The sequence below is a fragment of the Gasterosteus aculeatus genome, chromosome 9, assembly GCF_964276395.1.
Source record: "Gasterosteus aculeatus chromosome 9, fGasAcu3.hap1.1, whole genome shotgun sequence".
NCBI classification, from domain to species: domain Eukaryota; kingdom Metazoa; phylum Chordata; class Actinopteri; order Perciformes; family Gasterosteidae; genus Gasterosteus; species Gasterosteus aculeatus.
Genome location: NC_135696.1, coordinates 6,300,668 through 6,315,314, shown reverse-complemented (window position 1 = coordinate 6,315,314; position 14,647 = coordinate 6,300,668). Strand labels below are relative to the sequence as shown.

General features: G+C 43.0%; 1 protein-coding gene across 1 annotated transcript; it reads left to right on the top strand.

The window, feature by feature from the left end:
- Nucleotides 1-1,440: 1,440 nt before the first annotated feature.
- Nucleotides 1,441-11,194, top strand: LOC144383254 (uncharacterized). Its single transcript, XM_078080279.1, has 9 exons — nucleotides 1,441-1,676; nucleotides 2,674-6,104; nucleotides 6,231-6,370; nucleotides 6,506-6,707; nucleotides 6,964-7,080; nucleotides 7,194-7,393; nucleotides 7,537-7,684; nucleotides 7,779-8,405; nucleotides 8,544-11,194. The coding sequence occupies exons 4-8, from the start codon at nucleotides 6,527-6,529 to the stop codon at nucleotides 7,967-7,969; spliced, it is 837 nt and encodes a 278-aa protein (XP_077936405.1). The 5' UTR covers nucleotides 1,441-1,676; nucleotides 2,674-6,104; nucleotides 6,231-6,370; nucleotides 6,506-6,526; the 3' UTR covers nucleotides 7,970-8,405; nucleotides 8,544-11,194.
- The last annotated feature ends 3,453 nt before the right edge of the window (nucleotides 11,195-14,647 follow it).

The following is a 14,647-nucleotide window of genomic DNA, read 5'->3' as shown; positions in this document are numbered from 1 at the left end:
TTTGTCTCATTTTGTTCATTGTTATCTTGGAAACATTTTTTGTTATCTCCACATTACCACATTATTACACTCACTATTTCTTGTTTGGGCTTTCCGTCACAAGAAAACAAAGAAACTACTAGAAAGCTCAAGAAAGAAAAAGCAGACTTTCAAATATTACCTTTAAAACATTCCTATTGTGGCAGATTGTCAGATTCACAAACAGATGTTATTGGATATATTAAATAACACAGCATTAGCCGTTTACTAATAAATAGCATGTTACTGTAGTGAGATTTTAGTGTCCTATGGAATAAAAAGGTACATGAGTGGCATCCAGTCACCTTCTACAACGTGTTCTATTTTAAAGGAAAGGTGCAATGTCACCAAACCAGCTTTACCAGCACATTCCTGAGATTACAGAGAGAGAGAGAGAAAGAGAAAGAGAGAGAGAGAGTTTCTTCACTTCCCTGAAATGGTCCTGAACTTTAATTAGCAAGTGATGATGCTTTCCGAAAGCATTTTGTTCTTTCTCTTTTCTTTCTTGTTCTTTTCTCCTAGCTGGGAGAAAAAGTGGGCAGGCTGTGTTGGATCGATTTATTCTTTATTTATAAATGTTAACAAAAAGCTGAAAATCAAAGGAAATGTTAGATAAAGCACATGTTTAATGCATTCTGTCTCAGAAATTTCAGATAATACATTTTTAGATTAGGAGGATCATTTTGGTTCCCATTTTTAAAATATTTTTTCCTGCTTGCAGGCTTTTTCTCAGGCTCCTTCAGCACATATCATGGCGATGGCTCAGGGACCTTTTCTTGTAGGAACAGCACCACCGTTCGCTCCAGTCCCCAACCCGGGAGTCACTCAACCGCAGCAGCCCAGTGTAAATATCGGCGTCTCATCGCAACAGACCGTCCAACAACCCCTTCAACAACAAGTTCAACAACCTGCTTACATCCAACAGCAACCTCAATTTGTGCAGCCAGGTGAGTATTTCCAAAATGTAACTTTGCGAATGCCGAATATATAATACAAAGTGAGAAAGCTTTGCAGGTTCAAAAAGATCATTCCTCAATATTTGCGCTGCATTATTAGCTGCAATTTATTTCTTTTACTTTCTCAATAATTCCAAACAATGACTAACATAAATGTGTTGAGGAATACTGAATACTATGATACAGCAAATGAAACATTTTTACTGTACAAATTTAGAGATTCTCCAAATTAAAAGTCCCATATTTGCATGTTCTCAATATATATAGTCTCTCAACCTCAACCGACCACCCAACCCGATGTAAATATCGCTGTCTCATCGCAACAAACCACTCAACAAGTTCAACCACCTGCTTACCAGTACATCCAACAGCAACCTCAAGTTGTGCAGCCCGGTGAGTATTTGAAATCTATAGGACGAAGGAGAGAGGGCTAGCGCAAATTGTGGCACCGGCAACTTGCTGAGGCACTTCCTGTTGCAGGTTGCGGTGCCACGGCGAATCGTGGCAGCTGCCTCGAGTTTACGGCAACTGCCTCGCCTGTTGCCTCGGCTGAGTGAGGTACCTCGAGCGGTACCACAAATTCAGGGGCCGGTTCATCGGTTGAGAGAGGTACCTCCAGCGGTACCTCGAGTTAAGGGAGTCTTGCCACGACCTAACGGAGGCATGCAACGACAAAAGGGAGCGGTGGATCGGCTGATAGAGGTACCGGGAGTTTAAGGGAGAGATGCCACGGCTGTTAAGGGAGAGGTGCCACGGCTGTTAAGGGAGCTGCGCCTCGGCTGGTAGACGTACTGGGAGTTCAAGGGAGAGATATCACGGCTGTTAAGGGAGCGGGAGTTTAAGGGAGAGGTGCCACGGCTGTTAACGTAGCGGGAGTTTAAGGGAGAGGTGCCACGGCTGTTAAGGGAGCAGGAGTTTAAGGGAGAGGTGCCACGGCTGTTAACGTAGCGGGAGTTTAAAGGAGAGGTGCCACGGCTGTTAAGGGAGCGGGAGTTTAAGGGAGAGGTGCCACGGCTGTTAATTTTAGTATTCCTATGTATGCAACATGTGACAGTATAATACAGTTTAAGTACGACTGTTATCTGCGGGTTGAGTTGCCGTGGCGAGTCGTGGCAGCGGCCACAACTTCACGACAGCTGCCTCGACTTTGCGGCAATGATGCCTCGACTGTTGCAGTTTTCTTTTCATATTTTGACAAAATGTGACAATACTATCCTGCACTATCCTGTACTATCCTGTACTCTGTGCTTAAGAGTACGAGTTTTGTTGGTTGTAATTGGTTTAGTCATAAAACGCCGATAAGTGATGCAATAGCTTCCCGTTTAAGTTCAGCTAAGGTAATATGGGCTAAGACCACTCGTAGCCTTGGTTACGATAACCACTTTCCGGCAGCGCCCCAAATTAATGCAAATTGTAAATATTGATGCATTGTAACGTTGAAACTAACTGAAAAGCACTGAAAAGTGGTGAAAGCTATTTGGATATATATGTATGGTATGTATATATATATATTATATATATATATTATATATAGGTGTGTGTGTATATATGTATGATACAGTAATAAAGGATATTGATTTGTATATTATATCTGTTCATCATCGTATATATTAATTTTATGTGTCTGTGTTTATATGTATGTATGTTTATATATTTTATCTCACCTTTTTAATAATTTTTTTTCTGTTTATCTCAACAGGACTCTTGTTTGGGGAGGCAGTAAGAACAATGTGACCGCATGAGGCCTAAACAGCATCATTCCAGCTATTGTAAACATGACGTGATCAATCAGTTTGCCACAGTTCCTGTCTTGCAGGTCCTCTGGCGAGCGCAACTGCCACGACTTGCCGCGGCAGTCACCATGACATGCTGCAGCAGCTGCCACGGCTTGCAAAGCAGTTATCTCGACATGCAGCTATACCAGGGGTGGGCAAACTATGAGTATTATGAATTAGAAATTATAGTAACGACCGCTGTAACACTTCTCCGTTCCCGACTTGAGTTTCCTAAAGCATGATGAATGCAAAAGACCAGCATAGACGTTTCTTGAATGGATGAACACCTCAGATCTGTCCTGAGAATTGCCAGAACAAAGCTGACACCAAACTATCTGCACTGGCAAAAAAGGGGGACCAACAACACTGTACCCACTGAAATGCAATGTAATGTAAAAATGTATGTTCACTTTACTTTTTAAGTTAAGTTTTAGATTTTACTTATAATTTATATTGGTTGACAATATAACTCTCTATCCATCTGACACCGGCCGGCCCGTCTGTCAAATTTTAAAAGTCAATGTGGCCCCTGAGCCAAAAAGTTTGCCCATCCCTGAGCTATACAATAAGAAAATAATGTCTTTGAGAGTCAGTTTGTCGCTGTAATTGTGTTTTGCTGTTGATATTTGTAATAGTATGGCTACTTTTAAATCATATGTGTTTGTGGGTTTTTAAATGTTTTTTGTTTATTTATTTGTTATTTTATTTTATTATATTTAATATATATATATCCCCGCGGGGACTGGTCGGGGGCATGGAACGTGGGGCCGGTACCGGTCGGGTTGGGGGCATGGAACGTGGGGCCGGTACCGGTCGGGGGAATGGACCGTGGCACTGGTACCGGGGGCATGGATCGTGGCGCTGGCTCGGGGGTCGGGGGCATGGATCGTGGCGCTGGCTCGGGGGCATGGATCGTGGCGCTTGCTCGGGGGTCGTGGACCTTGTTAGGGGCGTCGGATCAGGGGTCATGGGCTTGGGTCGGGAGGCCGGGACGGGAATCTGCTGCGGCCCAGCGCTGGACGTTGTGCGCTGCGGCCCAGCGCTGGACATTGTGCGCTGCGACCGAGCAGGGTCGGGATGTTGCTGCGGCCCAGCGCTGGACACTGTGCGCTGCGACCGAGCAGGGTCGGAACGTCGTCGCGGCCCAGAGCTGGACGCTGTGCGCTGCGGCCGAGCGTGGGGACCGTAGGTAGCCTGGAGCCGGACCGCATGGTCCATCACCCGCTCCCAGGAAGAATCGCCGCCGGACGACCACGAAATGGCCTCCTCTTCTGGGGACCATGTGGTGGGCGGTGGATGGTGACCCAGATGCCTACTGAGGGCTCCAGATGGGGAGACGGAGTAGTACAAGTACCCAGCTGGAACCCCCGGGAGGACCGTTCCCCCATTACGGGCAGCCCGCTGGAGACTCCGTGGACCGCCCATTGCCAGACGGGTTCCCCTGAACTCGTCCAGGGGAAAAAACTCTGCGTAGTCCTTTCTAGGTTGCGTCATTCTGTCACTGGTGCGGGTGGGAGGCAGGACTCAAATGCAGACTTGCAGGAAACAAAAAGCTTTAATAGTTAAAAGATACAAAAATCCAAAAGGCCAAGGGGCAAAAACACACAGGCATGAAGTACGGACATCCAAGACAAAAGACAAGGACAGGCGTAGCAAATGACAATGACGCGACAAGTGACACAAGAGACACACGGCTTAAATACACAAGGGAGGTGCAGGTGATTGGACACAGGTGGAAACTATTAAGACGATCACAGGGGATGACGGGACAAGGCAGGAAGTGAAGTTACCCGGGGACACGAGTGGCAGAAAACTACAAAATACAACAGGAAGTGAACCACACCGTGACACCTACATTCATTTATGATCAACAATCTTATAATAGTTCTTTAGTTAGTCTTCCAGGAGAATATGTACTGTGGTGTCTTTCAGATGTGTATGACATATTGTAAAAATAAACAGTTTGCCATAATATTGCTGTTGAGGTAAATAACCTCACAGTGGTTTTGGTTCTGCATATCTCGTGCTTTGGGACATCAAACAATCTAATAAATTATTGCCGTCCTATAAACGCACTGTCGGCTGCATGTCTTGGCAGGTGGCACAAACAGACTAAGCATCATATTTTGGCAGCATGTACTGCTAGGATATGCTATCCCTATTTGTTATTACACATTAGAGCCAAAACTACATACTGACGAAGTTTGTGAAAACATAGTTGTATAGAAAACCTTCACATTTAAAGGCATTAGTCAAGGATTATGTTTATATTGACAGCTGTGATAATATATCTTGTTTTTGTTTTTGCAGAGAAGCCAAGCACTTCCAAGCGAAAAGCCAACACAGATGATTCCATAAATGATACAAATCCCAACAGTTCTGCTTGTCCACATTGCACGGCTGTGCTAAGTGCCCCCAAAAACTTAAAAAGGCATATAAGAGATGTACATAATCTTGATACATCTCCCATGATGTGTATTGACATAAGAAACGGAATCTACGTCACTGCAAAGTACGACCATAGTCCGTTTTTTCCAATTCATGTGATCAAATCCACACAGCCACCACAACTCGATTGTGAGGTGGAGAAGTGCGGCACGTTCATGAAAATTGCCTGGTCATCAGGCAATCCTGGAAAGGAATGTGTTCACTTGGAAAGGACAAAGACTGCTAGGCCGTATGTCAAACCAGCAGTCCTGCAAACTACTTCACTGCAGGACATGGTTAGCAAAGGCCTAATGTCATCTGAGTGGGGGGGGGGAATGTGAACAACACAACATTGCTGCCACCAATGACGGAGTCAATAGTGTTTTTCCTATCTTCTTTGAAGATGAGAGATACTCGAAACGGTGGTATTTCTTTTCGGTGTTCACAAATGAAACGGACAACTGGTGTCACTTTGGGAGGACAAGGGTGACGTTTGATTCAGTGGGAGGACAGTGGAACTGTCAGTGTCGGGGAACTGGTCGATCGCACCGCTGCATCCATCGTATGATGGGAATGTGGTGGATTTTCCAGCAGTCCCCAGGCACACTGGCATCCTCGGACATCCAAATGAAGGACATTGCTGACTTGGAAACTCACATGGTGGAAAGCAGCATCACATGTGAGCCACACAACCTCAACACGCAAAACATCTGTGTAATGACTGAGTACCTGGCAACAAAAAAGCGGATCCCATGTCTGCAAGACTTGCCAGTTAAGCTGAGGACTCAGGAGGAACAGCCACCAGAATGTTTTGTGCCTTCGGAAAGTACCTGCCCCTACTGTCCAGGCCCCACACCTCCAGCACTGAATCCTTTAAAGATTATCACCACTCAGGCAATGGTGTACGGGATAAGCTATGTCCATAAAGGTAAATCAACAATTATTTCTTACATGGATGTTCCCCTGATGAGATCACATTATATCTGGCCTCAACAGCCAGACTGCTAAAGAAGGCTTTGTGTATGCATGATTCAACTTTTAATTTTCTTTATAGGTGTTTCAGTTGCGGAAAAACATTGCCCGACGTGTGCTAACGTTGTGAGATTCCAGGATTATTCTTCCGGATTTCACAACTTTAACAACCGTGTGATCGTAACACTGCCATTGTGTGAGCTTCTCCTGTCGGGTTTGTCGGTAACACATCTGTTAATGTTTTTTTTGCACTTTAGTCAAAGACAAAAGTGTCTTTCATGAAAAGGTTAAGCATATTAAAGCATGTACAAAATTATGTACAAATGGATATTTGTTTATCATGTTTTTCAATAACAGAACAAGACAACCAGTTGACGGATGCTTGACACTCTGTCATTTTTCAATGACAACCGGTACCACCATCAAATAGTGTGGAGAGCATTCCATCACTTCCTTTCACTGTCAGACTTCAAGTTTGACTTCTTCTGTTACCAGTGTGGATACCACCCAGCCGTCATTGTAGCAGATGCAAATTGGAAACTGGCCTTCGATGTCCCTCGTAAGAATATTTTAGCTTTCTGTTATATCTCCCTGCTAAAATTAAAATTATAATGAAGATTTCAACAGATGCAAATATGTGCCTGTATTAAGGGTGTTAGATTTACAAGGGCTCTATAATAAATGACTTGCTTGTACATCCAGTTTTGTATAATGGTCAATCTTGTTTAATTTAAACAAAGTTAGAGGTTATGTTTTTCTATGAGAGTTCTATGTTCAGCACGGTTTTGTAATTATGTAAACAAATTCATTTGCAGTTGGGACATTTAAAAGGCCTGATCCAGACACCATAGCGGACAAGGACCTACAGGTGGACATTGTCAAGGTGTGGTCGGATCTGGACCGGTCACAAATTGCTGAGGGCCTCATATCAGGTTTGGACCAAATTGTTAAAGTGATATATATTATAATTATGTAATTATGTATATGCTCCACTAACTAAACCTTTGAACAAATGAATGTTCAATATGATATGTTTTACAAATAGGGTCTTCGGTGGCGAATCCATATTGCTTATCTGTTGGCCACTCCACTTTGGCACCTTGGATGGGAGAGCACACCAGAGTTGGAAACGTTCTCCCTAAAACAGAAGTTAAAAAGGCAATGAAAAGGAAAACTGGAGATTTCAAACATCCTCCCAAAAAAATAAATGAGGACATAATACTCAAACTGATTGAGTCAAAGAAGGTACACACATTGACAATCTTACTATTTTGATGTATGCAAGTTATTTATTCTCCATACGATAGATATTTCTACTATTGATAAAAGATGTGACATAATTATATTTGTGTTTGAAAGTACTGAAATGGGCCTCTGGAATTTTTCAGCCACAGAAAAAGGATCTCCAGGAAGCTTGTGACACCCTGGGTGTCTCCTCAGAGGGGTCCATAGCCGACATGCTGAACAGGCTTCAGGAATTATTAAACTTCAAAGATGTTTACCCAAAGCTGTTTGTGAAACTGCAGAAAGCTGGTGGTGTGATATTATTTGTGAAAATTCTTCTTCTTTTTACATTCTATAAACTTTAGTTATATGATTGCCATTTAAAATCTTGTTTTTTATTCTGAAGGTGGAGTACTTCACTTCAGCTGTCCGCATGGCGTTGTGTATTACGTCAACATTCTCTTCTGGACAGAGTCCGCTAGAGATCACACGGACGGGCTGCTGAGTTTTAAACACTTCGGACATTTCGGACGTTGCAGGACAGGTTGCTCGTCACACAAACAACCGCACAAAACAGCAATATTTCCAGCCATTTGACGGAAGACTCTGTGGCACAACATCAAACAACAGGAAACTGGCGGCTGATAAACAATTAAAGGTTGACCTGCAGTGGGTGAAGAACCTGCGATCAACATTACCACTGCAGGAAATGCCAGATAGTGTTAGGATGGCAGCAAGGCATCCTATCACAAAGACATCAGACAGGTACTCCCTGTACGACAGATTCCACCAGAAAAACCAAAGAAGGCCAGAAGAGAAGTTGAGAAGCCTCAACATCTGCCCTAGTTTACGGAGAGAGGTGAACTCATCTGTTGCAGAGCAGTTCAATCGTGTACTTTCTTCGGTAAAATATTCATTGTGCCAAATGAACGAGCCACACTTCAAACAAACCTTAAGGGTGCTCATCGACCTGCATAATGAAAGAATAAACACAACCTTCAACTTCATGGGATGCTGGGACTGCAGTCTGCCGGTAAGTTTGATTAGTATATACTATGCTATAGTAATTCTTCTAAATAATACTTGATAAAATATACAGCTTAACCTATATTTTTAATTGTTGAGGATCATAATTATCAATCTTTGTTTTTCTTTGTTATTTTGTTCGAAGCAAAGGAAAATCCACTTCTTCCTTCGGTGGGCCAAAACATTGAACATAAACGAATGAAGTCGTCATTTGTTGCACGATCCTATGCAATCACTGTAAAGGACCAGGTAATCTGTAAATATTTGTGTTATTTCTTGTTTGTCCAAAATGAAGCGATAAATTAAACACTCATTTTGTTATCATATGTGTGTGTTAAGGAAAAACTCAAAGAACTATTCACAGGATGCCGTGCCGAAACGGCAACTATAGTTGAAATATCGAGGCGATATGCAGTGTCTTTAAAAGACATTCGGAGTGTTTGCCCACCAGAACTGTTGGGGCAAACTTCAATGCTCATGCCGTGGCTGACTGATGATGTAAGTGTACTGTTGTGGAATATTTCAATAAAAGCTCGGTAGAAGAGAATGATTTGTCTGATAAAACAGAGTCTTGATGAATGATCAAAGTTGCAAAAAGTCCATTTATTGCTTGCAAGCAGGAGGTCAAATACACAGGCACGTATCACAGTGCTCTGTGGAAATGGCGTCTCCGAGCACAAAAGACACTGAGCTTTTATACACATATGAAGGACATTCTCCGTGCCAGCTACGAGAAGCTGCAAAGCAGGTTGAGATAAGAACCCAGGTGAAGCTGAGGGTAGCACACACACAAGATCCTCCTAAATGGCCGCTGCAAATCATTGTTACTTGACATGAAAGTAAAACTTGGATCCAGAACTTTCGTGCAGAATAAGATATCAACCAAGGCCATGAAGAGGAGTCCTTTGTTTTGAAGCTTCTATGAGATCGAGTCAACCGTCCTCCCTTCTCAGAGCACAGCTGCAAACCAACATTTTGTATCATACTGCTCTTTGCACATCAGGGTCAAATACAGGACACTTGAGACACGGCTTTAGCAGAAAACAATCTTATAACATATTTTTACCATTACATTCCACTCTTTTGATTATTATTTAATCACACGTAATATTGCAAAAAAATATGTTTAGCAAGCAAGTGTAAACCACTCTTTAGATGGCTGATTACAAAATCACAAAAAGATACTTAGATAATGAAACTGAAGCAAGCAATAATATGAATAAAACCGTAGTGACACAAACAACTTCTGTGTCTATGTGGAGGGGTCCTGGCCGTGTTCTTCTTCTTGTGTTGGTCCGCAGGTACACGTTGGGATGTGGAGTCTGCCAACCTTCTTTCTTGTGAGGCATCCGCGTTGTAGACAGTCAACACAGATCACAATGCACTGTGTGTCTGTCAGTCAACTGCCCGTCCGTGGTCACTGGATCGGTGGTGTCGGTTGATTCACACTTGTTGTGGGGGTAGGGTCGCCTGAGCCCACTGATGGTACTGGAACCTTCTTGCAATGGGACGCGTGGACCCAAGTTGCCCTCTCAGCTACTTTGACAGCTGTTTGGGTGACGAGGAGGATCTGGAATGGTCCCTGCCAGCGTCGTGCTTTCCAGTTTTTTCTTCTGAAGTCTTTCACCATCACAAAGTCACCAGGTTTCAGCTTGTGGAGTGGTCCTTCAGCTGGTTTTGGGAGGGCGGCTGCAACCTGTTGTCGTATGTTAGACAGAGCAGAAGACAGTTGTGCACAATATTTTAACATTTCATGTTCGCATAATGCGGTCGAAGGGAGTGGTGCCTTCAGTGCCTCGGTTCCTACGTGAGGAGGAAAACCAAACAATATCTCAAAGGGACTCAGGTAGCTTCGTGTTCGTTTTCTCATGCACATGTACATCAACACTAGAGGCAGGGCTTTTGTCCAGGGCAGACCTGTGTCTGCACAGCATTTTGCCAATTTGGTTTTGAGTGTGCCATTTTCTCGTTCCACAATCCCTCCACTGGCTGGATGGTATGCGCAGTGTGTTTTTAAATCAATACCCAGGTATGCGCTTAATTCTGTAATGGTCTGGTTGACAAAATGAGAACCATTGTCACTTGATATTTTAGAAGGAATGCCCCATCGAGGGATGATTTCAGAAATTAGGGCCTTGGCTACTGTTGTAGCGGTATGTTTGCTTGATGGAAAAACCTCCACCCACTTGGAAAACATGTCCACCATCACTTGACAGTGTTTCTTACCTTGTGATGGAGACAACTCCACAAAATCCATCATAATGTGCTCAAACGGGCGGGTTGGTGGTGGGTGTGCAGCCTGGCTGGACACGCCCACGGGCCTGCCTACATTGTGAGTAGAACAGGTGACACATGCAGAACAGAATTTTTGTGCATATGCTGTGAACCCTTTTGTAAACCACGTCTCATTAAGTGCACGTAACATTCCCCCTTTTGACACATGGTCTAACCCATGAGTCAACTTAGCATAATGGGCAAAATAGTGTTTAGGTAAACACGGCTTGCCGTCGGTGTTGGAGCTATATTTTTATTTTTGTTTATTTTGGGTTTAAGTTAATTTATAGCCTTACTTATTTCTTTTTCTTTTCCTGTTAAAGTTAATATGGTGTATTTTGTATTTATGCTTTACTCGTATTGTCGTTTATTGGTCACATGGTGTTATGTTCATTTGCATAAGTAGGTCAAGGTGGGAGGTACTTCAGGCACGAGGGCATATGGTTTTTTACCAGCGTGAGAGAGGCAGCAGAAATGTCTGTGAGCTTGCTTATGTGTGTGAATAAACCGCCTCAAACTCAATCTTGTTATGGACATTACTTTGCTTTGGTACCTCTGAACCTGCGTAAAGCCTAACCATGACGTAGCTTTGAGTGGCCATTTGAGAAGTTTGTTATTATTTGTTTTTGTTTAAATTTATGGACAAATAGCCACTACAATAAGTAAAAAACCCGCCCTGGATATATCGTTGGTTTACGTGGATACTGGACTTGTCGTTTGCTGGATTACCGTTTCGAAAGTGGATTACTCACCTGGATGCGGGAGACAAACAAAGAAAAGGGCCTAGGAGTGACGGAGGTGTGGGCTGGATACAGTGCAAACATCGAATAATACGACCCATCCGACAGTGTAAAGTTTCCCTGGACACCGTACTGGATAACGGTGAAGCTACTGGAGCGCTGGAGCTGCACTACGGAGTGGAGGATATTATTTGCTGCAATTTGAATTCGCAAAGGCCCAAAGCCTTCACAGGTAACGCGCACGGCCGCGCGCAACAACAGCTACTGCGTGCATTCAACTCCGTGTACAAAGGCAACCACCGCAACAAACAAAGTTCCACAAGGTATGTGCTGTATTCAATCTTTGCAAACAACTGTGTGTGTACATGACCGGCATCAACAAAGGGTAAAATGTCTGACGTTGCATCTAAAGCCAAAAGCGACACGGCGCTTCCTACAAGAAGACGCACAAGTTTTACTGCTAAAGGAATGATGTTTTTTATGCAAACGTGTCAGGAAAAGAGATCGATGCAATGCAAACGAGCCAAATCGTACATGAATCAGATGGATAAGTTGATGCATTCTGCAGACAATATTGATGCAGTCAAGTCTCTTTTGGATCAAATAATAATATGTGTTGATGAGGCAAAACAACATCATTTATCATTTGTGTCACTGGACATACCTCAGGATGAGAAGGAGAAACAAGATAAATATTTTGAACGAAAGGAGAAGTGTTTTTCAAGCTTTATTGATGACGTCAAATGCTGGTTATCAAATACAGGCCATTCATATGAACTTCCAATTAAACCACCTGATAATCAAACTGATATTGGGCCTGAGGACAGTGTATCCAATAAAGGTTCTGCAGCGCGTTCAAAGGCTGGCTCTAAATTGTCAAGGATTTCATCCAGTGCATCTGCAAAAATATTAGCGCAAGTAGAGAGAGCAGCATTACAGGAGCGCATGGCTGCTCTAAAACAAAAGCACACTTTGGAGGCGCAGGAGGAACAAATAAGACTTGAACAAGAGGAATTACGGAAGAAACGGGAACATTTAAGGAGAGAAAAGGAACAACTTGCTCTGGAGGCAGAATTAAAGGTGACAAATGCAAAATTGGAGGTTCTGCAAGTAAGCTCAAAGTGTGGCTCTAAAGTGTCAAGATGTGCATCTCAAACATCAGATGGCATGAATTCTTACTTGAAAAGGTCAGAAATTCAAGGGACATATGAACTAAATCCGAATGCTGAACGCTATGTGCCCACCAATAAAAGCTCTGAACCTACCTCCAGTCGCTTGTTAAATTCTGTCCCTGTTGGTGTTCAACCCAAACATGTTGTAAAACAAATACCCATACCTAATGTCATTTCTGTGTTTCAAAGGCAAGGTACACAATCACTTGGTTCGCAAGATGTTTGTGACGATAATCAACCCACCAATTCTCCGGACATTTTGAATATCATGCAGCGTCAAAATGAAATAACTGCGCTGTTGGTCCAACAAAACACAGCCTCTGCTCTACCTATGAGAAATATACCTGTATTTGATGGTGATCTCCTGTATTTCAAATCTTTTCTCAGAGCCTTTGAAAATTGCATTGAGGATAAAACTCAAAATTTCAGTGATTGTCTGTACTTCCTAGAACAGTACACTAGGGGGCAACCAAGAGACATTGTAAGAAGTTGTCAGCATATGCCCTCTGAACCAGGTTATCAAAGAGCAAAAGCGCTTTTGATTGAACATTTTGGCAGTGAACATAAAATCTCTTCTGCTTACATGGACAAAATCAACAACTGGCCCTCAATAAAACCTGAGGATGTTAACGCTCTGCAGTCATTCGCTTTGTTCCTTCGAGGTTGCTCCAACATAGTACATCATATAAAGTACATGAAGGAGTTGGACATGCCAGCTAACCTCAGGACAATCCTAATGAAACTCCCATACAAGCTGAGGGAAAAGTGGAGAAATGTGGCATGTGACATACTGGAGCAAACTGGAAGCAGAGCAGTGTATGTTGATTTTGTGAATTTCATTGAAAAACAAGTCAAAATTGTTTCAGATCCTCTGTTTGGAAATATTAATGATGTTTCTCCAGCCAGCTATACAAAGCTATCCATGCAAGTTAAGCAGAAAAGGAAAAGTGGTACATTTGCCACGAGCATTAATGCACCAAAGGATGGACATAAAGAAATGGAAAACTTGACAGCTCACAGTAACCAGCTCAAATGTATGTTCTGCTATCTTACCAATCACACTCTGGAAAAATGCTTTCAGTTTAGAAGAAAGACACAACAGGACAAGATTCAGTTTCTAAAGGAGACGGGCGTTTGTTTTGGGTGCTTGAAACATGGACACACGAGCAAAGACTGTAGGGGTCGGTTGGATTGTGAAGTGTGTCCCAGGAAACATCCATCTGTCCTGCATGTGGAGAAGGAGGATACTACAAGGATAACCTCCAAAGAAACTGTGAGCACTGTATCCGGGAAGCAGCAGACGTGTGGTCATATTGGGGCTGGTGAAGAGGATATTGCAGTTTTTTCCATTGTGGCTGTGCAGGTGAAAAGTCGGAAAAGTAATAAAGTTGTGCATACTTATGCTTTCCTGGATCCTGGGAGCTCTGGGACTTTCTGTACTACAAGTATGGCTGAAAGGCTGGGAGTATCAGGAAAAAACTGTAATGTAGTGTTGAGGACAATGGGGCAGACTAAAACCATTAGCACTACTATAGTAACTGGTCTGGAGGTGTCTGGATTTGACACCGATGACTTTATTGAGCTACCATCTGTTCTGACACAAACAAAAATGCCTGTATCTAAAATCAATGTGCCATGTCAGGATGATGTTGCCAAATGGGCGTATTTGAGCAGCATTAGGCTACATGAAGTAGATGCAGATGTAGACTTGCTCATTGGAACCGACTCGCCTAAAGTTTTGGAGCCATGGGAACTGATAAATAGTCAATGTGGTGGACTGTATCCAGTGAGGACCAGAGTTGGCTGGGTCATAAACGGGCCTCTTCGTGCTGGAAACTCTGAAGGTACTGGTGTCAAATCAGGATGCGTTGTTGTAACTGCTAATCACATATCTGTGGAACACTTGGAAAGTATGTTGATGCAACAGTATAATCATGACTTTACTGAAAGAACAAGTGATGAACAACTTGAGATGTCAAGAGAAGACATTAAATTCATGAAAATTGTGGAGAGTACGACAGTGCTTAACAATGAACATTATTACATTGACTTACCTTTCAGAA